General features: G+C 31.9%; 1 protein-coding gene across 1 annotated transcript in view; it reads left to right on the top strand.

The window, feature by feature from the left end:
• Positions 1-24,545, top strand: part of LOC145248947 (NADH-ubiquinone oxidoreductase 49 kDa subunit-like) — a 58,446-nt gene that overhangs the window by 17,300 nt on the left and 16,601 nt on the right. The window contains exons 4-9 of the mRNA XM_080110746.1: positions 829-909; positions 2,293-2,413; positions 3,550-3,662; positions 9,308-9,382; positions 14,064-14,227; positions 22,733-22,852. Of these exons, the coding sequence (XP_079966872.1) occupies positions 829-909; positions 2,293-2,413; positions 3,550-3,662; positions 9,308-9,382; positions 14,064-14,227; positions 22,733-22,852 (674 nt within the window). The remainder of the gene's footprint in view (positions 1-828; positions 910-2,292; positions 2,414-3,549; positions 3,663-9,307; positions 9,383-14,063; positions 14,228-22,732; positions 22,853-24,545) is intronic.

Raw genomic sequence — 24,545 nt, 5'->3', positions numbered from 1 at the left:
AAAATCATTTTTAAGCAATTAATGGGAATTTGTAGGCATTACAGCATAAATATTGCAGGCTTGAATCGTTAACTCACTATTTTCTTTTTAGATTGTTTTCAAAATGGCAGAAAAGACAGCTGTTCTTCCGTTACCCATAAAATTTGATTTTCTTATTTAGAAATATAACTACTTGATCAATTTATATGATTTTTAGAATATGATATTTTCGTTTCTTCATGCATATGTACATCATACAGATTTTTCTTGATTTTTGATTTTAATATAGGTGAATTCTGGACAAGAACTAGAAAAATCATAATAATAATAAGAGAAGAAACTGCAAACATCATTTCACTTTCACTATGTCTTATTTTGCTTTCATTCTATTTATAGTTACGCTTCTGCATTGGAATTACCTACTATAAAATATCCCTATGTATGTATGTATGTATATATATATATATATATATATATATATATATATATATATATATAGTAATTTATAAAATATATATGGCGATTAAGCTACACTGAATATTCGGCGTTTCATCCACTATAGGATTCATCAGGCTTATGCGCATAAGCCTGATGAATCCTAGAGTGGATGAAATGCCGAATATTCAGTGTAGCTTAATCGCCATATATATTTTATAAATTACTAACTAGCTCTACCTATGTATTGAGCACTTTTGAAGTAAATACTTAAAGTTTACGCATAAATCTATACTTTCGTATATTAATTTTATGTGAGTAAATGAAGTAGTTATATATATATATATATATACATACATGACACACAATGATTCAAGCAAACTACATGTACTTTTTTTATTTTTTTATTTATAGTCAATTGTTCGAGCGGATCCCCATATTGGTCTGTTGCATCGTGGAACAGAAAAGCTTATTGAGTATAAAACATACTTACAGGTAAACAAACATTTGTGTACAAAATTAATATGAAAGATTATAAATAATTTCTGTGAATAATGAATTGTAACTTGCATATATATATAATATATATATTTATTTATTCAACTTACTCCATAGTTCAAGATTACCTATACTTCTAGGAAATAGTTTATTAATAATATTTCTTGTTTACACAATAAACACTACTCACCACCACCAGCAAAATGCCATCCATGCAATTGTTAATAAAATGTTAAATCTGTTCTGCAATTCAACCATATTTAGTACAAATAAATTTCACTCTATATTACTTGTATTGATCGAACGATTGTTCTCGTCTTTAATGTTATTTGTACAATTTTTGGTCAGGTTGTCCTTCGACTGTCTTCAGGCATGTTGGATCTAGAATATGAAAATATTTACAAAATCAGTACCTTTTTTTTCCAACATGCCTGAAGACGGCCAAAGGACAATCCGACCGAAACGTTTCACAAATAACACTCAAGATGAGAACAATAGTCCGATCAATACAATATAAACAATCAGACAAAATCATCTAAAAAAATTCAGAACTTTAAATTTCACTCTATGTCTTATATGCCCATCGAGTTTGTCATAAATGTCTACCATGTTTATTGCTGTTCAATACTATAGAGGGACACTTATGAGATCATTTCATCAGTAGAAGGTGTGATCCTGAATGGGTTTCTGATTTAGCGAACCCTAACCCTGTCAAATTTTTATCTATGGGATTATCTTAAAGATATTGTCTATCAAAAAATCTCAAATTATTCCTAAATTGAAGAGGGTCATTACAACAAATTACGTACCAGGTGAGGAATGTGTCAAAGATATTAGCAATTCTGCATGTCATATCCACTTGTGCTTAGCATTGAACACCAATAAAACAAAGACTGTTAGACATTCATGATTGACATTTGGTGGACAAGTCAAAGATTGAAGTGTGAATTCTATGGGTGCTTTTTTTTATTTTGTTTTGTGGTCTTATAAAATGATAGTTTCAGTTTTGAATATTTCTGAGTAAATATGTGAAACTAACAATTTATTGACCCATTTGATATATTGGTTAGTGTCCACTAATGGTCAAGGAGGCGAGAATTTAATCCTGGGTCGAACCATATCAGACAAAACAAAAAGGTACTTGATGCCCTCATTAATAGGTAAGTGCAGTAAAGTAATCCTGGATATGTATTGGTGCCCTCCCCTACACCTCAGTGTAGTAACTAATGAAAGGGAAGCCTTTGGGTAATTCTAAACTATGGTCAACTACTTTTTTAATTTTTTTTTTAAAGTTTATTTTGGTTATTTTACATTTTATTCCAATATCATTCTCGTAAGAAATGTTAATCACAACAAAAATTCTTCATCTCTTTTCTTTAGGCTCTGCCATATTTTGACCGTCTAGATTACGTTTCCATGATGTGCAATGAACAGTGTTACTCTTTAGCTGTTGAGAATTTGCTTAATATACAGATTCCGGAACGAGCTAAATGGATTAGAAGTAAGTTGATGTTTATTTTAATTGATCACTGCTATTGCTGACTAGAATTCGCAGCTGGAATATGTACGGAGCATAACTGTTTTAAATTGTTTTTTTTTCTACATTAATGGAGAAAGATTTAGATTATATGAGCAGTCGTGCAAGATTTCAGATCCAATATTTTGAAATATAAATTTACTAGAAATAAATGCAATGTAATTACTGGTAGATTGAGAGAAGTGTAAGAGAGAAGATGAAAACTCTGATATAAAATCCATTTAAATGGCAAGATTCAGGTTGTTCAGAAATTTTTTTTACTTTGGTGATATGATTGGAAGGAGCTGGTACTAGTGTAATTATAAGAGTTAGGAATTGATTGAGTTCTTGGATCTTTTGCCATTACTAACTGACATTGTGTTAAAACTATAGACTGATAGGAGAGTATATCAGGCATATGTATGCAATGCAATGATGTATGGAATTAAGACCTGGTCAGTGAGTGTTGAGGATATATGTTGCATGGAGTGAAATAATATAAATCATGCGAATCTTAAAGACATGCTTAAATGTGAAAGAGAATGATTAAATCTGGACAGTATATGGAAATCTGTGCAGAACAGGAGGCTTTGTTGGTATGGTCATGTTGAAAGAATGAATGAGAGTTCTTTTTGTTAGTAAATGTAGAACAGTTGAGGTAGTAAGGTCAGTTCATAGCAAAACTAAAAAAAATATGTGAGAAAATTATAAGGATGGACTTGAATGAAATAAGGATAAATGAAGACCTGACCAGGGATAGGTTAGTTTGTAAAAACTGTCCAACACATGCCAACCAGTAAAACAGACATTTAATTGAATATGATGGTGATCATGATTTACTTTTTATATATAGAAATATTTCTGTGAACTGACTTTTCAACCGTGACTCGAAATATTTTCAATCTTATTTGATGTTCATGCTTAATCAATTGATCCAATGATTTGAACATAAGTTCTAAATATGATTTCATTATATGACATATTTTTTGTTTCTTTTTGTTCCAATATAAGTAAATGTCAACTATTCAGTAACTATATGACTATTTTTAAGATTTTATTTTAATAATAGTTTCTGTTTAAATCTACTTTTCCTCTAATTTTGTCCTTCCTATTTTGAAAAGCTTTGTTTGGAGAAATCACTCGCATCCTAAACCATATCATGGCTGTTGGAACACACGCCCTTGACATTGGCGCCATGACTCCATTCTTCTGGCTGTTTGAAGAACGAGAAAAAGTAAGCAACATTTGTATCAATCCTATTCAAGATTTATTTTCAGTTTCTTCGATTTAATCTTTTTTTTTTAAATAAAATTAAAAAAATTTTTAACAAAAGAAATTTTTGTTTATTCATTTTAACTTGGAAGATATATTTCAATATGTGCTGGGTGCAGCAGAAGTAATACCCTTTTTGTTATTTAAGTTTTCGAATTTCAGTGCTACCCCTTCTTAAAAAAAAATGAAGAGAAATTTTTATGATGTATATATTTGTAACAGAAAATATTGTACATCAAAAATCATGTAAATTGATCAAGAAATTTTATTTTTATAAAGAAAATCATTTTTTAATAGATTAATGGGAACTCATAGGCATTACGATGATCAGAAGACTAATTTTTTTACTCTATTTTTGAAGAGTGCTTCAAGGCAGGAGTTAACCAGTGATGGATTTTCCACTACCCTCTTGCCATGTTTAGAATGGTTTTCTTTTTTTTTTTTTTTTACATGGGGTCACCACTAATGAAGGCCCGTAAGCCACTCGGGGATAAGGGTTATTTTGTGTACAATAATCAATAGGATAATATCATAATAATAGTTGGTGTTGGAGATTTGGTAAAGCGTCTTACTTAGGGGGGGGGGGCGATTAATCAGGGATTTGTTTATGTGGGACTTGAAGACGTCCAAGTTGTAGTCAGGTGGGAAACAGGCAAACGGAAGAGAATTCCACAGGCGTGCACTTCTCAGAAAAAAGCTATGTTCATGGAATCTACGTTTTGATTTAGGCACAGATAAAGAGTGGGGAAAATTACTGACAGTGGGTTTAGCTAGACGGGTGTTTATCATGAAGGATTGGCGAAGAGGGACCAGAGATTGGAGCTCGGACGAGCATTTGCCATGGAAATAACGGTAAAACAAAGACAGGCTCGCAACGTCTCTTCTGTGGGAGAGAGGTTGCAGGAAAGAGAAGAGAGCATCCCCCACTAAGCCACGAAGTCTATTTTGTACTTTGTCAAGGCAGGATAGGCTGTTTTTTGAAGCTCCAGCCCAGATGTGGCAGCAGAACTCCATCTTTGGACGTACTTGGCTTTTATAGAGATAGAGAATTGCATCAGTAGTGAGATATCTTCTGGAGCAGTAGAAGGATCTTACCATTTTCCCAACGGCCCGGGCAACAGACTTTATATACATGTTCCATTTCAGATCAGGAGTAAAGGTCAAACCCAGGAGCTTGTCAAAACATGAAGCCTCCCCAAGACGAGAGCCATTCATTTCAATTGATGCTAGATGAGGAACAGAGCGTTGATGCTGTAAAGTTAGGAGCTTGGTTTTAGATGCATTAAAAGTAACCAGCTATCTCTTCCCCCACTGAACGACGCGCTCAAGATCAGAGGAGAGAGAATCAGAGAGAACTTTGTCATTTATGGCCTTTGATGTGTGGTCGTAGATGGTCGTGTCATCAGCATAGATGTCAACGAATGATTTAAGTATGTGTTTTGGGAGATCATTGATGTAGATCAGGAACAGAGTTGGGCCCAAGATTGACCCCTGGGGGACTCCAGCATTAATACTATGGGCCTCAGATTTCTGCCCATCAACCACTACTCTTATGAACCTATCAGAGAGAAATGATTTAATTATTGAGAAAACATTTCCAGTTATACCGTAGCTGGAAATCGTGTGAAGTAGGCCCTTATGCCAAACCTTATTGAAGGCCTTTGATAATGCAAGAGCAATTGCCCTAGAAAGGAAGCCTTTGTCGAGAGATTCACTAATCCTATGAGATATAACTGTTAGCACATCAGCTGTAGATCTAGCAGAACGGAAACCATATTGCATGTCACTAAGGAGGTTATTTCTGCTGCGGTGGTTGACTACTTTTCTAAAATCTCTTTAAAATTTGAATTATTTAGAATAGAAAAGTAGTCAACTACCTCAGCAGAAATTACCTACTCAGTGGCATTGTTGTTCTGCTAGATCTACAGCTGATGTGTTGACTGTAATATCATACAGGATTAGTGAATCTCTCGACAAGGGTTTTATTTCTAGAGCAATAGCTCTTGACATATCCAAGGCTTTTGATAGGGTATGGCATAAAGGTTTACTTCATAAGATTTCCAGCTATTCCATAACTGGAAATATCTTTTCAATTATTTAATCCTTTCTCTCTGATAGGCTTATCATCAATGAGTAGAAATCAGAAGCTCATAATATCAATGTTGGCATCCCTCAGGGTTCCATCCTGGGCCCAATTCTCTTCTTGATCTTCATCAATGATCTCCCAAATCACATTCTTAGATCATTTGTAGACATTTATGCAGACGACGCCACAATCTATGGCAACATTTCAAAGCCCGACAATGAAAAGATCTTTCTGATTCTCTATCTTCTGGTGTTGAGTACATGGTGCATTGGGGAAAAAGATAACTGGTTAATTTTCATGAACTAAAACCAAGCTTCCTTCTTTTCATCATAATTGCTCTGACCCCCATCTGGCCCCAATTGAAATGAATGGCTCTTATCTCTCGGACTGACCTTCACTCTTAAGCTGAAATGGAAAACACATACATCAAATCTGATACCAAGGTCGATGGAAAAATGGTTGGATCATTGTACTGCTCCAGTAGGTATCTCACTGCCAATGCAATTCTTTATCTGTATAAGAGCCAAATGCATCTTAAAATAAAATACTGTTGCCACATTTGGGCAGGAGTTGCTTGGCGCACCCTACCTTGTCTTGATAGTTAAAAACCGGCTTCAAAACCTAGTAGGTGATACCCTTTTCTCTTCCCAGCAACTTTTCCCATAGAAGAGATATTGCGTGCCTATCTCTGCTCTATTGTTATTTTCATGACAAGTGCTTGAGATCAATCTATGATCCCCCCCTTGCCAAACTTTGACAAAAAACACTTTACTAGTTACAACCACTGTCAACAATTTTCCCCACTCTTTATCTGTGCCTAATTCTAAATGGAGATTCCATGAACAAAGTTTCTTTTCTAGAATTGCCTGCATGTGGAACACTGTTCCATTGGTCTGCTTCCTAGTCGATTACAATATGGTAGCCTTCAAGTCCAATGTAAACAAGTTTTTGTTGAACTTTTTCTTTTCATTTTTTTGATAAAAATACCTGATTAGTTTACATGATTTTTGGTGTACAATATTTTTTCATCACGGGGATGTACACCATGATGATTTTTTTTCTGCTTCGGTGTCTTTCTATTTTGGAAGTATACCTTTTTGTCTTTAATTGCATAATCATATTTCTAAAATAAAAAAAGTGAAGCACTTAATAATTAGAAAATAAAGGGATATATTTCTAAGATAGAACTCAAGCTGAAATTAGAAAACTTAAATAACAAAAATGGCATTCCCACTGCCGCACAGTGTATCTCGAAATTTTCAAGGCATCCATTGAATCTATCCTACTCGATGGATTAAACTTGTTGACGTTAAATGTTGGTTGATCAAAGAAATTTCATGCTACATGTCATCTACAACATATTGTGGCGAAGCCCACGTAACAAACAAAATGCTATAGGGTTGCCTTTCACTTTTATACGCGACTGTTCAATGCTAACTTTTTGTATATATGTGATACTATCAACGTTCCTTTTCACTCAAAATGTTAGAAAGTAAAAAAAGAGGAAAAACTCCAACAAAAAGAGAAAATAAGCTGAACAAAGGTATAGAAAGTAAGATTAGTAGAGAGACAATGAAAGTGGTTCACAAAGGCATTAGAAATAGGATAGTTAATCAAGGTGTGGTGGTGACTGAAACAAAATATTAGACTTCGAGGTTGATATATTTAGAATTTATGGACAGTTTTAGTAGTGGCATTGAGTTTTGAGACAGTTTGCAACAGAAGTTTAAAGATAGCCTTAATTTTGTGAGAGTTGAAGGCAGTTGGCAGCTCGGAGGTCCACTGAAAGATTGAAGTCAAAGCTGGACAAGAGTAGATCAAGCCAAGAATAAAATCTCTGTGTACCAATGCAACTAGACATCTAGCAACGCACATTTGAGGGTCCTCCTTTTCTATGCTATGTGACAATATCCCAGACACATACAGCTTAACTGACGTCAAGTATTTGTCTTATGTTTTATCGTAGCACTGCCACCGATAATCCTCGGGTCACACACATATTCAAACACAATGAACTTGCTGAAAAAGTGCTTTTGTGGTCCCCAGAGGTCAAGTGACAGGTTGGGAGACCTCAGATTACAATCAAGACTGCTGGCTTCTAACCACAATAAGTGAGTGGGCATCATGATGCACAGAATTCATAAATGTTTTACCATCAATTGATGGATTACGCAAAAATTATTATTTTAATTTTTCTGTATCTTGTCTCATTCTTGAATGACTTAACTTTTCCTGTCTGTTACCATTTAACAAGCCACCCACCAGAATCAGGTTGCCATTAATTGGTCACTTGGTGTTTAAGTAGCTTACCACGTGGGTTTGAGTCAGTGACCTCAGTTTGGGACATATTTTTGAGTGTTTCAGATGACTGATGGCAAGGTGATATGGCCATACCAGTTTAAGACCTTATTGTGTGACATACTTTTCATGAAGAACAGTTGAGTAAGACTGACAATTTTCTCTGTCCAATACATCAACCATGGATGTCAGCCATACAAGAGTACAGGTCAAACATGTTTGTTGTGCAAGGTGCCTCCAACCTCCAAAAAAGTGCCCTATTTTCTTTTTGATCTCAAATTTTCTCAGAAGATATTTTTTATTTTATTTTTTTTTCTAAATAGTAGCTGAATGATGAGAGATTGTATCTTTATCAATGCAAGCTTCAACTATGTCCTCATGAGTGCAGTGTAACAGTCCACCATCACCTAATTCTCATTCTCTTAAAAGAAGTATGACACGATGATGATATTTTGTCCGATGATACACTATACATGCATTTTCTCTTGACTAAGAAGATGATGCGTATGATGATGGAGCCTGAGCCCAGAAGCGCTTATTCTGCTTGTTGATATTCCCATTCAAGTGACAGTAAACTTCATCACTAAAGAAAATCAAATCTAAGATTAAGGTCATCATGGAGGATCCTCAAAATCAAAGTTCTCAAAATCCTAGTTTCTTGTGAGAGCCGATATGTTGAGTTTCTCAGAGATTCCTGAAGGTATTCCTGTAACACCTGAATATTGTCAGGAATTATGGCTGAACAATGTTGACCACTTATGGTCTTTGTGAGCATCTGCCATACTTCCTGATTTTTTAAATTTATCCACCAAACATTGAATTGCACTTCTATTAGGTATATGGTTCCTGTCAAAATCTTTCTTGCATTGCTGCTGTATCAGAAGAACTGATTTTGTGACAAAGTACACCTCAATGAGTTTTATCCACCGATGCGTAGTATAGTATCCAGTTGAATCTAAATTGGTGTTAAAACCTGAAAAAAATTGTAAAACAAATTTGAGATGAAAAACAAAATCGGACACTTTTTTCTTTTTTTTTTTTTTTTTTTTGATCACCCTGTATGCTGCTATTCTCTCACGTTATTGCAAATTGTAAAAACATTTTTTATTTGATTTTCGTTTTCTAAATAATAAAAATAATTTTACAATGAAATAAACCTTATCAATTATTTCTTGGATTGAATTTCTTTGATAATAAATAAAATTATTTTTGTGTAATTTTAGATGATGGAATTTTATGAAAGAGTATCTGGTGCTCGTATGCATGCAGCTTATATCCGCCCTGGAGGTGTCTCTCAAGTAAGTAAACAGTTTTATTTTATTTTTTTAATATTTTATACATATATAATACAGAATTTTCAGTTGAGGAGAAAAAATATTAGAAATATTTTCAAAGCTATCAAAATCAATGGAGTTTTTTTTAATTCAAAAGAACTTACCATTTTCATTTTTTTTTTTTTGTTGAGATGTGTAGATGGAGCAGCCTTGAAAGAAAATGGCTGCTGACTTTAGGTTTTATGTAAAAACTGAAACTGAAAGAAAAATAATCATTTGTAAGGAAAACTTGCTTTGTTCAAATAAAGTTTTTTTTAATATTAGACGATGAAATCTGTCTTTTAAACATTTCCATCTCAAATCATCGATTAATTGTGAATAATGATTCAGTGCATGATAAATTACAGATTTCACACCTCAAAGACTTAGTGCTATTAAGTGACACTTCGCAATCCATTGAATAATTTTAAAATTGCCAGACAACTTCATGACAAGTTAAAATATTGTTATTTCTTCAGTCTGCATGAAATAATTGTCATAAACGTCATTTTGATTCTACAACCATTTTCTTTCTAGGCTTCTGTCTTCACATTACTGTTTTTGGTATTTAGGTTGCTGCTAGTGTCTTGGCATAGTCACATTAACACACCGGTACCCATTAGATCACTGAATTAAGTTATGTTGATCCTGGCCAATACAAGATGGGTGACCATTTAGAAATACTAGATGCTGTATCCCATCTCGGGATATACATGCTGACTGGAGACTGTGCATGAATTTGTATTTCCATAAACTTTCACTTTCAGTGAAAGGCTTTGCTCTTTTCTGGGTTGGAATCTATCCATCTAACATTTATTGTTGGCTAGTTTTTGACATTGAAGTGTTTTTTTAAACTCCTTACAATAAGTGGCTTCATGCCTTCTTTGGGAGTGATTTTCATTACAAAATAAAATAGACTAATAAGCTGGATTAAAAAAAAAATACTAACAAGCGATAACTCCAACTTCATTAAAGTAATAAGACTCTCCAATAAAATTTATGTTTTTAAAAATATACACATATAAAAAAGTAAAATAGAATCCTGTTAACCCATTGAAAGCCACCTGATATCTAGTTGTAAGGTTTTGCTAGGGGACAGCTGCTATACAATGCAACAAAATAGTGTGTAAATATCTTTACTGGGCCATCTATAAAAAGCTGAATATCAAATGTCGCAGCATTTCCTGGGAACATGTTTACCAGAAAAAAATGAGTCATACACCATCCATTATGAATATGAAATTCCTACAGCTACATACCTTGAAAACTGAACTATTAAACCGGACATAGTGACGTGGGACAAGAAGGAGAAAGAAGCAACCTTAGTAAAAGTTAGTGTCTCCAATGATGCTGGGTTAAATAGTGCTGAGAGGGAAAAGATAACAAAATACCAAGGTGTCATGCATGACCTGAAAAGAAACTGGAATCTTAGGAAGATCTCCATCATTCCAGTAATTATAGGAGCAAATAGACTAATGAAAAAGAATTTTAAAAAGTACTTAGCAAATATACCTGTTAAGCAAAAGGTAAAAAAAAATACAAACAATTGCACTTAAAGGGACAGTCAGAATCTTAAAAAGATCTCTCGGTTGGGATATATAAGATTGTGAGTGAATGTCTGACATCTGGTAGGATGCCTCATCTCCAGCTAGAATGAAATGATAAGAAAATTTAAAGGAAAAAATGTTGATATGCTGTAAACCAAAAACTTCATGTAATTTCTCTCATTAAAAATGTAGTTCATAGCAATAGAATAAATCCAAATATTTAAAAAATTATGACAGCTGAAATAGTTGACAGCTAAATGTGAGGTAAAAATCAAATACAATGCAAAAACTTACTGTTAAAAAGATTTGTTTTTTTTTATCACCAAAATTAATTGACGCTTTACAAATCTCAATGTTTTCTTTCAGGTAACAATCTGTTTATTTCAAAATTATACTAACAAAACATTAATAATACATGTATTGCAAATGGATGCCAACAGATGTTTAGCAGGAATGAGTTTTTTTGTTTGTTTTTTTAGTGGAATTCTTTTCTTTTGTAATTCAGAAAAGGCGGATTTCCTTTTTCCTTCTCTTGGAAATGTTAATTTTGCCATATTTTAAATGATTTAGAACATGGGGTAAAGATTTTTGTTTCATCAAAAAAAAAAAAAAAAAATCTTGTGCACTTAAAATCTTTTTCTTACTTTTTAAGTTATGAATTATTTTTTATTTTTATTTTATTACTTTTTTTTTTTTAGAATGTAATGTTCATTTCATATTTTTATCAATAATGACCATGTTTTTTTCTTTTTCTTGAACCAAAGATATTTTTATGTTTCAAAATTTTATTACATGCAAAAAAATATACTTTTAGGCATACAAAATATAATTTGAATGTTCTTTTCATGCAAAAAACTAATTTTAACACAATTTAATGAATTTAGAAGCAAAAATGGAGTTAAAACATTCTATATTTTCAAAAAAATTGTAGATTAACACTTTCACTAAATCACACAAAAAAAAGGAGATTCTACTTTTTTAGGTAATTGTGGAAAGATGAAAACAAAAATTTATTTTACAATAATAAAGGAAGGAATCAGTTTCGCATATGAAGTTAACTTAAAATGATTCCCATTTCTAGGCCATCCTAGCGTTAAAAGACAATTTATCAATTTTTTTTTTAAGAGAGGCCATTTTAAGGTGATAAAGGTTTGGGAATTCATCTTACTTTTAGATTATTTTTGTTGCCATTTGTCATTTGCATCCCTGTATAAGTATTGCACACTTTTGTCTCCAGCTGATTGAGTCCCTAAACTGTGTTCACTTGCTTTAGCGTTGTGCTACTCGATTGCAGAATACTGCGCACTGGCATGGGTTCGTTTGGCCTATGCTGCAATAGTTGGCATATAGCTCAACAAACTATGCAGGACAATTATTGGCAACCTGAAATCTACCAACCTGCCATTTTCCAAGAAGTCTGGAATCTCTCCGCTGTAGATTCGTTGAAAGGTGATAGTATAAGCAGAGTGTGGCGAGTGTGTCAAGCAGAGTACCATCCTCTATTTGGACATCAAGAGGTGTGACAGTGACTACCATCCTGCAAGAGCTTTGCCATTGTCACAGACCTCAGACGAACAACACCAGTTTCCTTTTGCCTGCATTGGTGGAATGAGTCGGTCAAAGACAGCAACAAAACTCTTTTAGCATGGAAATAAGACTTTCCAGCAGGCTCTGAACTTCCCCGGAAAGAGTGCTTAACTGGGTCTAAATGAAGGTTTTCAAAAAAAAAAAAAAATGGGACAACCTGCACAAGTGAGGCTATATGCAGAACATTCAGTGTCCCTGTGGCACTGACGTGCAGACTATTGCATACATACTCACAAAATGTCAACTAAATGAAGCATGCTCCGACGTGGACCTGAGGGATGCCTTGAAAACTGCTTGACAATGGACCTCGAGATGGAGTGAAATGCTATGATGATGATCTGATGCCGAAGATGACAGTGGAGGACTAGCCACTTCACTCTGCTACTTTACTGTAATGAGGCAAGCGCCACTTTTTCACTCAATTTATCTGAGGAGTTGTCGGATGCAATAATCATGTACTGAATTATCACTCATCGTGGGCTCGAGCATGCTCGAATCGACCTAAAAAATTTATTTACTTTCTGTTGTGTCACCTTGCCACAGCTCACCTTCATATTTGATGCCAAACATTATTCTCATCTTGGTTGTTATTTTCATAATGTTTCATTTATGTAATCTCCGGCCTTCTTCAGAATGGTTGGTATAATCCATTAAAGAACATCTATACAGTCATGATTGACAGAACAAGAACAATCTACCTCCTGCTTCTGGATTAAAATCTACCCCCGTCTTCTGGATTAAATGAAGAATTCAGTTCAAAATTTCATATATGTTATCAAGTTTGACATAAATTACACCTAAACAAAGCCACAGATTACATAAATGGAAACATGAAAATAACAATCAAGATGAGAAATGCTTAAATGCTTTGACTAAGTAACAGTCTTCTGCTGGTTGATGGTTCAATCCTTACTGGGGCAATAATAACTAAAAATAACATGAATTTTTTTTGTTTGTTTTAAATTAGCACTTCTATATGGTCATAACTGTCTGGACAAGAACAATCTACTTTCATCAAAAGTTGCTTTGTTGCTTATGCATTTAATTGGATATCTAAAAATGCAAAAAATTATGAAGTAGAACATCTGCTAGAACTATCTTTTTTACAAAAAAAACATTGTTATTATTGGTTCGCCAAATTTCAAATAGTGAAAAGTAAAATGAAAACAAGGGAGATAAATCAGTTTTTCATATGCATTATACGAAACGAAAAACTGCGTTATTCAATAAATTTAATTTTTTTCTTGTAAGTATTTTTCTGTGCCATCATTTTTTGGAATTGTTAATAATTTCAACATGACAAATGCATAATGGTGTTTTTATTTGGAGTTCATTTTTTTATATCCAATTATAATACACAAGCACCATTGTTTTTAAATACATTTGAGAAGTCAAATGCATATATTTTTCTTTTTTCTTTTTTAGCATCTCTTCATTCTCTTCTGAAATATTCCAGTTAGACAAAGACATTGTTATCAATATCATTTTCGAACTCTCTAATTTTGTTTGTTTTCTTTATTTTTTCATTACAGGATATGCCTCTTGGTTTGATGGATGATATTTTTGATTTTATTGAAAAATTTGGACAGAGATTAGATGAAGTAGAAACATTATTGACTGAAAACCGAATCTGGAAAGCTCGGACAGTAGATATCGGCATCATCTCAGCTGAAGATGCTCTCAATTATGGTTGCAGGTAAATACGTTTTCCCAATAATAACTTTGCCAGATTTCACTGACTTTTAATTTCTCTCTCAGAGCCTGGAATAATTGCTGAAACAAACTTTTTTAAATAGAATTTAAATGGAATTGAGATTCTTGTTAAGACCTCCCCCTACATTAAAAAACAAAATTGAAGAAAAATCTGTAGATGCATGTACCCGTGATGAAACGGAAATATCATATCCCAAAAATCATAAATTGATTAAGTAGTTTTATTTTTATAAAGAAAATCATTTCTAAGTGATTAATAGGAATTTGTAGGCATTACAACATTAATTTTGCAAGTTTGAATTATGTTATCTCTATGGTTTTTATTTTTAGATTGTTTTCAAAATGGAAGATGAGATGTTTGTTCTTTGGTTATTCATAAAATTTTATTTTCTTATTTAAAAATAAAACTACTTGATTTATTTATATGAGTTTATATGATTTTTAGAATCTGATATTTTCGTTTAGTCATGAGTATGTACAAAATTTTTTTTTTTAATATGGGGGGAATTCTGGACAATAATTGAAGTTAGGTAACTAACATATGAAGCTATTCTCTGAAATTTGCAAAGTTGGATCTAAACCCCAAACAAGTGTGGAACATGGGAAGGAAAATTTCGGGTAAAAACTCACCCTTCCCTTCATCTCCTTCAAAACAACGGAGACAAAAAATATTGCGAATCTTCTTGCTGAAACCTTTCAAAACAATTCCTCCAGCAAAAATTACAGTCAATCCTTCCAAAAGATAAAACAAGATACAGAAAAAAAGATAAATAACAATGCACAATGACCCTGTTCTCAATCTAAAAGGATTGAAATAGCTGATCAACATAAATTTTTGGGACTTATTTTTGACAAAAAACTCTCCTTCATCTCTCACTTAAAATATTTAAAACAAAAATGTTTCAAGACTCTACAACTATTAAGGGTTATAGCAAATACTGAGTGGGGATCAGACTGCTCATCACTCTTAAAATTATATAGAACTCTGATAAGAACCAAACTAGATTATGGAAGCTTCATATATGGTTTAACCAGAAAAAGTTACCTTAAAACTCTAGATTCTATCCATCACACAGGATTAAGACTTGCCCTGGGCGCATTCAAAACCTCTCCGACAGAAAGCTTATATGCTGAAGCCTATGAACCTCCACTAAAATTGAGACGTGAAAAATTAGGCTTACAATATTATCTAAAACTAAAATCAAACCCCAAAATTCTGCCTATCAATGCACTTTCAATCCCAACTACACACATCTATTCAAACAAAAAGAAAATGTAATTAAACCCTTTGGTCTCTACATGGAAGAAACAATAAAACCACTTACAGACAACTCAATAGATCAAACCAGCATCCACAAGGAAAATCTCCCAGAACTCCCACCCTGGCTGTTAAATCATTTACACTGATGGTTCCAAAGATCAAAACAAAGTGGGATATGCCGCTATTTCAGAAAACACTATTCAGCAGAAAAGGTTACCAAATAACTCCTCTATCTATAGTGCAGAAATTACAGCCATAAACCTGGCTCTAGATATTATCATCAACCAAAACTCAAAAAAATTTATAATATTTGTAGACTCATTATCAGTATTAGAAGCAATAAAAAATAAAAAATTAAACAATCCCCTACTCATCAAATTGTTACAAAAGATCCATTCTATCCTGCAACACAAAACTTTCTTTTTTGGTTGGATCCCCAGTCACTACGGTTTCTGTGGAAATGATAAAGCTGACATGGTGGCTAAAAAGGTCCCATATACGGATTACAAACATTCAATAAACATTTTTATCACAAAGAAATGGCAAGAAAATTGGAACAATTGCCAAAACAACAAACTCTTCCAAATTACTCCTATACTTAAAAAGAACCCTCTAGATACCAGAAAATCATGTAAAGAAGAAGTAGTCATATCACGTATCCGGATAGGACACGCATACATAACTCACTCCCACCTACTAAAAAGTGAAGAACCCCCCAAATGTATACCATGTCACGAACCTTACACAGTGAAACACCTTTTACTTGGCTGTCATGATCTCACACGAATTCGTCAACACTACTACAAGGCTACAAGTTTAAAAGAACTCTTTGATAAAGAAAATCCTAAAACCATTCTAAATTTCTTAAAACAAGCAAATCTTTACCATAAAATATAAAAACCATCAAATAACAAACTACACCAAAACATTGGCCAAATATACACAGTGAGAATCAATTCTGAAAATATCAAAAATTTAAATATTGTATACAGCATTAAATGACCCAAAGAAGGTTGATATGCTGGTTAAACAAACAAACAAACAAGCAAACAAACAAAGTTGGATCTAAATAGCATTTATACTGACGTATAAAACTTTAATTCTGATTCGGAAACATTTTTTAATTACAACTAACAAAAAAACAAAATTAGAAGCTTCAAGGGGAATAACTCATTTTTTCTTTATTAAAGAATAAAAAGAAAATTGTCTCCTTTACAACTAAAATTTTATTTTGTTTTCTGTACAAGAGTAAAAACTGCACAGCGGAACAAAAAATTTATAAACTAACTTTTGCATTCTGAGCAGTGCTGAGTAGGTATAGCTAGTATTTTTGTGAATTTTTTTTTAGTTTTTTTATGAATTAAAAAAAATATACTTTTATGGATTTAAAAAAAATGTTTATGAATTTTTTGTATTTTTATGAATTTTATTTGGTTAATTTAATTTAATTAGCCAATAAAGTAAAATAATAAAACAGTCCAAATAATTGAGAAAGGTCAGTGTTAAATAAATTGATTGTGAATTAACCAGAGATAATGTTATTGTTATCTGCACTGTTGAATATGCCAGCTGTAATTCTGACCCAACCACTCCACCCCAATGTGATCACAAGAATTGGATTCATGTGGTTAAACAGTCTGTGATCCAGTTGCGTAAATGGTCATGTGACTTGAAACTCTTCATTGTAGCTCATCCTTTGCAAGAAGGGTGATCAGATAGGCTCAATTGTTTGGTAGCATAAAACCCTAACACATAAATGTTCTGCTTTGATCATATTCTTCAAACTTTGTGGTAAACACCCAACCCTTTTTATCTTATAGGTGTTAGAACGCTTGAGAGTTAATTGACTTTAGAGAATAGGGGTTTGTCTACGTTGGATCATAAGTATCAAATATAATATATTGTGGGTTTGAGATTAGTAGTGGGTTGGGATTCTACTATCAACTCGTGTATACCATTAGTGTATTTCTATCTCAACCAAGGTGAATAGACTTCCTTCACCTCTGTGAATTTCCAACAGAATTTTAATTTTTACAAATTTCTATTTTCATGATTTTGTCTCCTACTGAGATTATACATTTCATAAATAACTTCCAAATTTTCTGAGCTGCAGTAATAAACTACACCATATTTGTGATAATATAAAACACGGACATTGATCATAAACTTTGAACAACTTATTAAATAACTGTTGTTTTGTTTCATTTTACTTTAGTTGAAGTTCTCAGAAATCCAAGGGTCCCTCCATATGAGCAAACACAATCTCTATATGACGTACATAGATATTTGAATATTCCAATTAAGTTTTCCTTTATATCTCAAACATTGAGAAAAGAATTTGAGAATATAATTGTTCTCTCCCCAATTTACCATGTAAGTATGTTATAGTATATCTTTTGTGTGGTCTCTTGGTCTTAATGGATTACAGGACAAGAATTCTTCATGTCTGATGGAGTATCCAGTTTTGTGCTGTTATTTGAGGTAACATCATTTGGAGAAAGTGTATCTTTCCTCGTAAAATCCAATGTTGATTAGACATACAGAGAAGATCTTATTTGTGCTGCGAATACGAAAATGTGATTTTAAATATTTAGTCAGGGTTTACTTGTAGTGAAAAGTATCCTCTTGCCAGATTGTCCTGACAAACCGCTTAGACATTTGAAGACCGTGTCTAGTAGGCATTCAAGTTCACTGTGATTTGATAAAAGGGTAGAGACCTGATTGGTTTATTTAGTCATGTGACATAAAAGGATTTGCAGTTAGAACAATTATGGTTTAGAACTTAGTCGGGAAACTATTATCTGTTAACTGTCACATAACGTTACCAAACTCTTTATGTCCTTAAGAGATGAGTAAAATGAATCCATAGTTAAGTTCAAATTTATTCAAAGTTTAAATTGTCAGTCTTCCTTTATCCATGAATGATCTTAGACACTCGAGGATAGTGTTAAGTAGGCATTCAAGTTTTATAAATATGGAATCAAATGTAACATTACAGGTTGATTTTTTTTTTCTCTTTTTAGCTAATTGTTATTTTATCAACTAGGATGAAAAGAGCTCAAAACCATTTGCATCATGCAGATACCATCAGTGGTTCAAAAAGAATTAAAAATGCTGTAATTTGTTTTTTATGTGAACTTCCTTATTTAATAATCCTATAGAATAGTGGACCAAGATATGGGCTTCATTATTTCACAAAATTTGGTAATTTTTCCACCATTTATTTAATTTTTGCACTTATATAAAATTATGTGTTTTTTATTATGCAGTCAGATTTTATGTATTTAAGCCATGAATTATCAATTAAATATGTAAACTTCAAAGTTTTTTTTAAACTGGCACATTGTAACATACAGATAGTGATTCATAAACGTATTATTCACTTGAAAACACCAAGACAAATGTTTATGACATCATTCATTAAAATCATCCACAAAACAATAGTTTCAGGTTGGCAAAGATATTTAGGAGATCATCTGAAAACTTGATTACACACCATCAAATCTGGCGTCAGACCTAGTTCCGGTCCACAAGTCTATGGTGTTTGCTGCTGGTCCTGGGACTGGTTGCCCATCACTATTTTGGCCGCTACAGACTTGTACGTGGTCTGTGTGAATTCAAGATGTTATTATTCTACTTGGTGGAGCCAGCTCTACCCATCATTGACGAGTGTTACATCAAGTCAAGTCATTAAAATAGATCATAGATGATTTGCTATAAGAATATGCAAAAATATTATAGCATAAGTACCTGAATTTCATATGATTCTATCTTTTATCTCACTCTATAGATTTTGTGTAGCAAAATTAAAAAATCCAAAAGTTAATGATACTTTGGAAGAAACTACAGTAGCCTTTACAGGATTAAATAAAGTTCATTTAGTCCTGTAAATTTTCCTGTATTTTTAACATTTGTTTTGACGATTAAGTAAAGAATCTTTATAACGGTTTAATTTTTTTTTTTTTTTTCATAAGCAATACATATATATTTATTCCAGGTAGAAAGATACCCAAAAATTTAGAATAATTGAATTTCAACAAGGGTCGTTGATAGTGCCCAATCAAAGAGCAAATTATATTTTTTTTATTATTCTTTATGTAAATACAGTCATATCTTGCTACGATGTGCGGACTGTTTCAATCATATTTGATTTCATCAGGCAGGAAAAGTTAAAATACAAAAATTAAAAAGGTTTAGACCTTTTCAAATTTTGAGGAGAGAAAAAATGCTATGACTGGCATTAAGTTCTTATGGGTTTAAATTAATTACAAAAATCAAGTTTCTGTTAAAGAAGGCGGAAGGGTTAAAGAGATAGTTTCAGGGAAAAGTTAGAGAAAGTGATAACAAGCAAGGGGTAATTTAATGATATAGAGGGGGGTATTACATAAAAAATTTTTTTTTTTTTTTTTGCCTACATAACCCCCGAAGTTAAGCAATGATGACTGGCCAGTACCAGATGGTGACCATTTTGGGAATGCTAGATGCCGTATGTGTTGAAGACAACTCCTGTATCTAGTATCACGCTTGGTTGTCTTGACCCTGTCTTGCCATCATGACCAAGTGTTTCTGGACGAGAGAATGTGGCAGATGTAAGACCCCACACTTTACACTAAGTCAAGCGCAGGTCATACACTATCATCAAATAATTGACAAACCAGTGATGTTCCTATTTACTTGCCTTCCCAGAAGGGCAGAGTTAGATGCAAATTGGTTTTTAATGTGGGGAAAATCAGGCTTTCCAAAATGGGGCACTCTGGATAAGAACAAAAATAAAAATTGTCCCAGTCTAGAAAGATTTCTCCTTCATTGAACGAGGGAAGGATAGGTTAAGTGTAGCATCAAAACAGATAGTACACTCTGATCTTAGTCTCAAAACCAGAAATATTTTTGGTCTTCATCGACAGCGATGGATGCCATAACCCTGCCTTCTTTATTTGTAGTCACTCTTACCCTTTAAATATTTTTTTAATGTAACCAAACAGGTAAATACCCGTTTTTTAAATAATTGAATTAAATTATAATTCCAGATGCCATTTATGGTGAAATATCTTCAATATTATGTTATTTTCTCTTGATATTTTTCCTTCACACTAATTTCTATCAAGCTTTAAATTTTTCCTAGTAAATATTTGTAAATAAAAATAAACTAAAACTGCTTTGTTTTCTGATATTTTTGTTTTACATCAACCATAAATTCTTTTATTTACATAAATTTAATGTATTTTTAATTTCATGATTACAATCATTTTCCCTTTTCTAACCTGTGAACCTTATACTTGTTCCATAAACCGTATAAATCTATTCTTTCTATAAACCATATAAAATTCTATTTCCCAAATTTTTTTAGTGCATAATTTATGGAAGACTTTCATTAGAATTTGACGTAATTTTGGAAAAGGGAGAGATAACTGTTTGTAATACAAACAACTGTTTGTAGGCCTTATGGTCTACCATAGCTGAGGTAATATCATGTAACGACAAATTGCTGAAAGAAATTATCATATATTTAGCAAAATGCGCAATTATCAATTTTTTTTTTTTTTTTTTTGTGTTATCGATTCTTCAAAGCATTTCCTATTTAATGGTATAGTTGTAATATTGGGCTAACTAAAAGAAAATTATTTATTTATTTTCCAAAGATTTAAAGGTAATGTTTTTTGTAAAAATAATGAAAATATATAATTTTTATTTTGCTAATTTGACGAATTTAAATTTCAAAACACAAAAGATGAAAAGTAAAACATATTCAAAACTCGAATTTTCAACCTTAAAAACTGATATGTACGCAAGTGTTTTTATTTTTATTTAAAAAATTTTTTTTTTTATCTGCAATCCTCACACTTCCCACGATACAATATATTTTGTTCAGTTTCGGCTAAGTATTTTAAGCATATTTGTAACCACAAATAAAGAAGGGCTAAGGTGTTGTAGACAAAATAATGATATAAATAACAATTATGAAAAAAAAAAAAAGAAGTGCATTGTTATAAAGTTTATTCTTCACTTAATAATTGATGAAAATTTCGTATTGATTGGATAATTACTTGATTTTGGGTAGATTTTTAAAGAGAGACTCCATCAAAAAATGTTTACTCTCTCCTGTTTTGGGCATGCCTATATTATTATGTATATATTATAAATATGAAACTTAATGATATACATATTATTTGGATTCGTCGGACTACTGTTCTCATCTTCACAACATTTCAATCGATGTAACCTCTGACCTTCTTCAGGTGTATCTTGTCAAACTCTGGAATGTTTCTGTCAAAATTTGGACGGAATTTTGAGCAGAACCCTTTATTTACTTCACGGAGATAGCATGCTCTTGTTCTGTCAGCCATGACTGAATAGAGAACCTAAGTCCGAAGAGGTCGCAATTGTATTTTTTGGTTGCTAACACTGAGAACTAAACTGTTCCTTCGGGAGAATCTCACTTTTACAATTGATTTTTCTAAGTACTCCTGAGTTCAACAAGATGCACCTGAAGAAGATCGGAGATTACATTGACTAAACAATTGTGAAAATCACAACTCAAGATGAGAACAGTATTCTGACGAATCCAAATAATACGAATAACCAATCCTCATCTCAAAAATTCAGAAACATCTTAATGATATTTCAACTTCCTGAATTTCCAAATATTTTTTGTCAAATTTGCTTGGTTGTAACTTTGTTTCTAGTCGTCATAAAAATAAAATTTTGGTAGAATTAATCATCTAAGTTTAAATAGCCTGTGAGATTTCAGCAATATTCAATCAAATTTAATTCTGAACATTTTAATTGAAATGTAACATGAAATTTTAAAATAAAGAAAAATTTCCAATTCTGTTATCATTAGTTTTAACAATTTTTTATCTTAAAACTATATAAAAATATTCAGTTTATAAGAACACACAAAATTAACATCATTGGAATGCTTATTTTATTCTCTTTCCATATAAAATTATTTAAAAATATTGACTCATAAATAAGAGAAACGAAGCTTGTTTAAGCACATTAGATATGAAATTTTGTCAATGTCCAATGGAAATATGCTTTGGCTTGTAATGCTACTAAAAAATCCCAAAAGTGTTGGTGTGCCATAAAATAAAAATTTAATTATTTTCAATGAAACTGTTTAGAAAAATGAAGTTTTTATTTTCAATTGTTTTTATTTTATTTTTCTGTTTAATGATGGATTTAATATCTCTATCTCTTCATGTGCTTTTGCTATTGATTTTTCAGTGGTGTAATGCTCCGTGGATCTGGAATTAAATGGGATCTGAGGAAAACCCAACCCTACGATGCTTATGACAAAGTTGAATTTGATGTTCCCATTGGACGTAAAGGAGATTGCTATGACAGGTTTGGAAATAATTTTCTATTATTACAAATTGATGAAGATTTTGTTGGTTTGGTCATGTCAAAAGAATGGATAACAGTTCTTGAGTTAAATGTAGAACAGTTGAGATAGTAAGAGTCAGTTGGCAGTGGAAAGCCAGGGAAAACATGAGAGGAAGTGATAAGGATGGATTTGAGAAAAAAAGGGATAAATAAAGGCCTGGTCAGAAATGGTTTAATTTGGTAGTCAATTTTCTAATAGCTGATGATATGTTATGACATAAAATTTGATAAAAAGTAGAAATATAGTCCATTTCATAATCTGTTTTTCTTAGTTTTCTTTTTATATTTAAAGTTAGAAAGCGTTATAATTGGATTCACATTATTATAAACTGACAATTTTTGGTTGTTTTGTTATTTCATTAAAGTTTTCTTAAATATCGAAAATCAATTTAATATTTTCTTATGAATCATTGATATTTTCTTAATCATTATATTAATCTATTCTATAAAGGACAAACATCCGTGTATATCTATTTATGTGTGTATTTTTCATGAAAACTACAACAGAATACAAATTAAAACCCCATTCTAGATATATAATATCTAACATTTAGAGAAAATAAATTAATTACTTTTGGTAGAAATGATAAATAATTCTTTTGGGGTGGTCAAATTTCAGTATACTTTCATTTCTTTCCATTTTAAGTATAGCAAACTAAAAAATAGGTCAATTTCAAACATTTTCAAATGATTATCGTAATTAGCTCATTTGGTAGAGTGATAGGCTGCATACCTGAACGTTTTAGTTTCGATTTCAGTTGATGGCTGACCTTTCACTTTTTTTTTTTTTTTTTTTTTTTTTTAAAAAATTTTTATTTTACTTTTTTTGCAAAGAGGTCACCACATATTAAGGCCCGGAAGCCACTTGAGATTAAGGATTAATGTGTGTACAGTAGTAATTGAGACAATAGCTTAGTAATTGTTAGTAGTTGAAATTTGATATAATTAAATTATTTAAAAATACGGTTCCAAATTAACCATCCTGAAATAATTTAGTATATGAAAGGCAAACATCACCCAGTGAAGATTCTTTCTGTTATCAACACAATTATTAATGTTATTATATAGTAAACACTTTTTTAAGATTGGAATTTAAACTTTAGCTTTCTCTTTTATGGGGGAGGGGAATTTGCTTTGAAAGCACAAATGTTGCGCACACTATTTAGCATCTTCTATTTTGTTTTTTAAATGGACCCAGGCAACCCCGGGTAGCCCTGCTAATAACATAAGACAACTTCACGTATGTCTGTGTGTATATGTTGTCTTGTGATTTTGTGACTTGTTTATGCATTGAATTAATATTTTGTTTTATTTACTATTTTATCAAATATATAATGAAATCAAACATTCAATAGTGTAGAAAAAAACTATTAAAAATGTTCTATAATTATGAAATTAAATCCACTATAATGCATTTTGGTTTATTTATAAACAAGTCAAGTTTAATTTTTTTTTAATAGGTAAAAAAAACAAAAAAACTAAATGCATTGGTTTCTGTCCAGAATTCCCTCTATATAAAAAAACAAAATAAAAGAAAAATCTGTATGATGTACATACTCGTAATGAAACAAAACCATCATATTTCAAAAATCATGTAAATTGATCAAGTAATTTTATTTTTAAATAAGAAAATTAAATTTTAGGAGTCACTGAA

This window comes from Euprymna scolopes, chromosome 27, assembly GCF_053919585.1.
Source record: "Euprymna scolopes isolate OS-2025 chromosome 27, ASM5391958v1, whole genome shotgun sequence".
Lineage (NCBI taxonomy): Eukaryota > Metazoa > Mollusca > Cephalopoda > Sepiida > Sepiolidae > Euprymna > Euprymna scolopes.
This window is presented reverse-complemented; position numbering and strand designations above follow the sequence as displayed.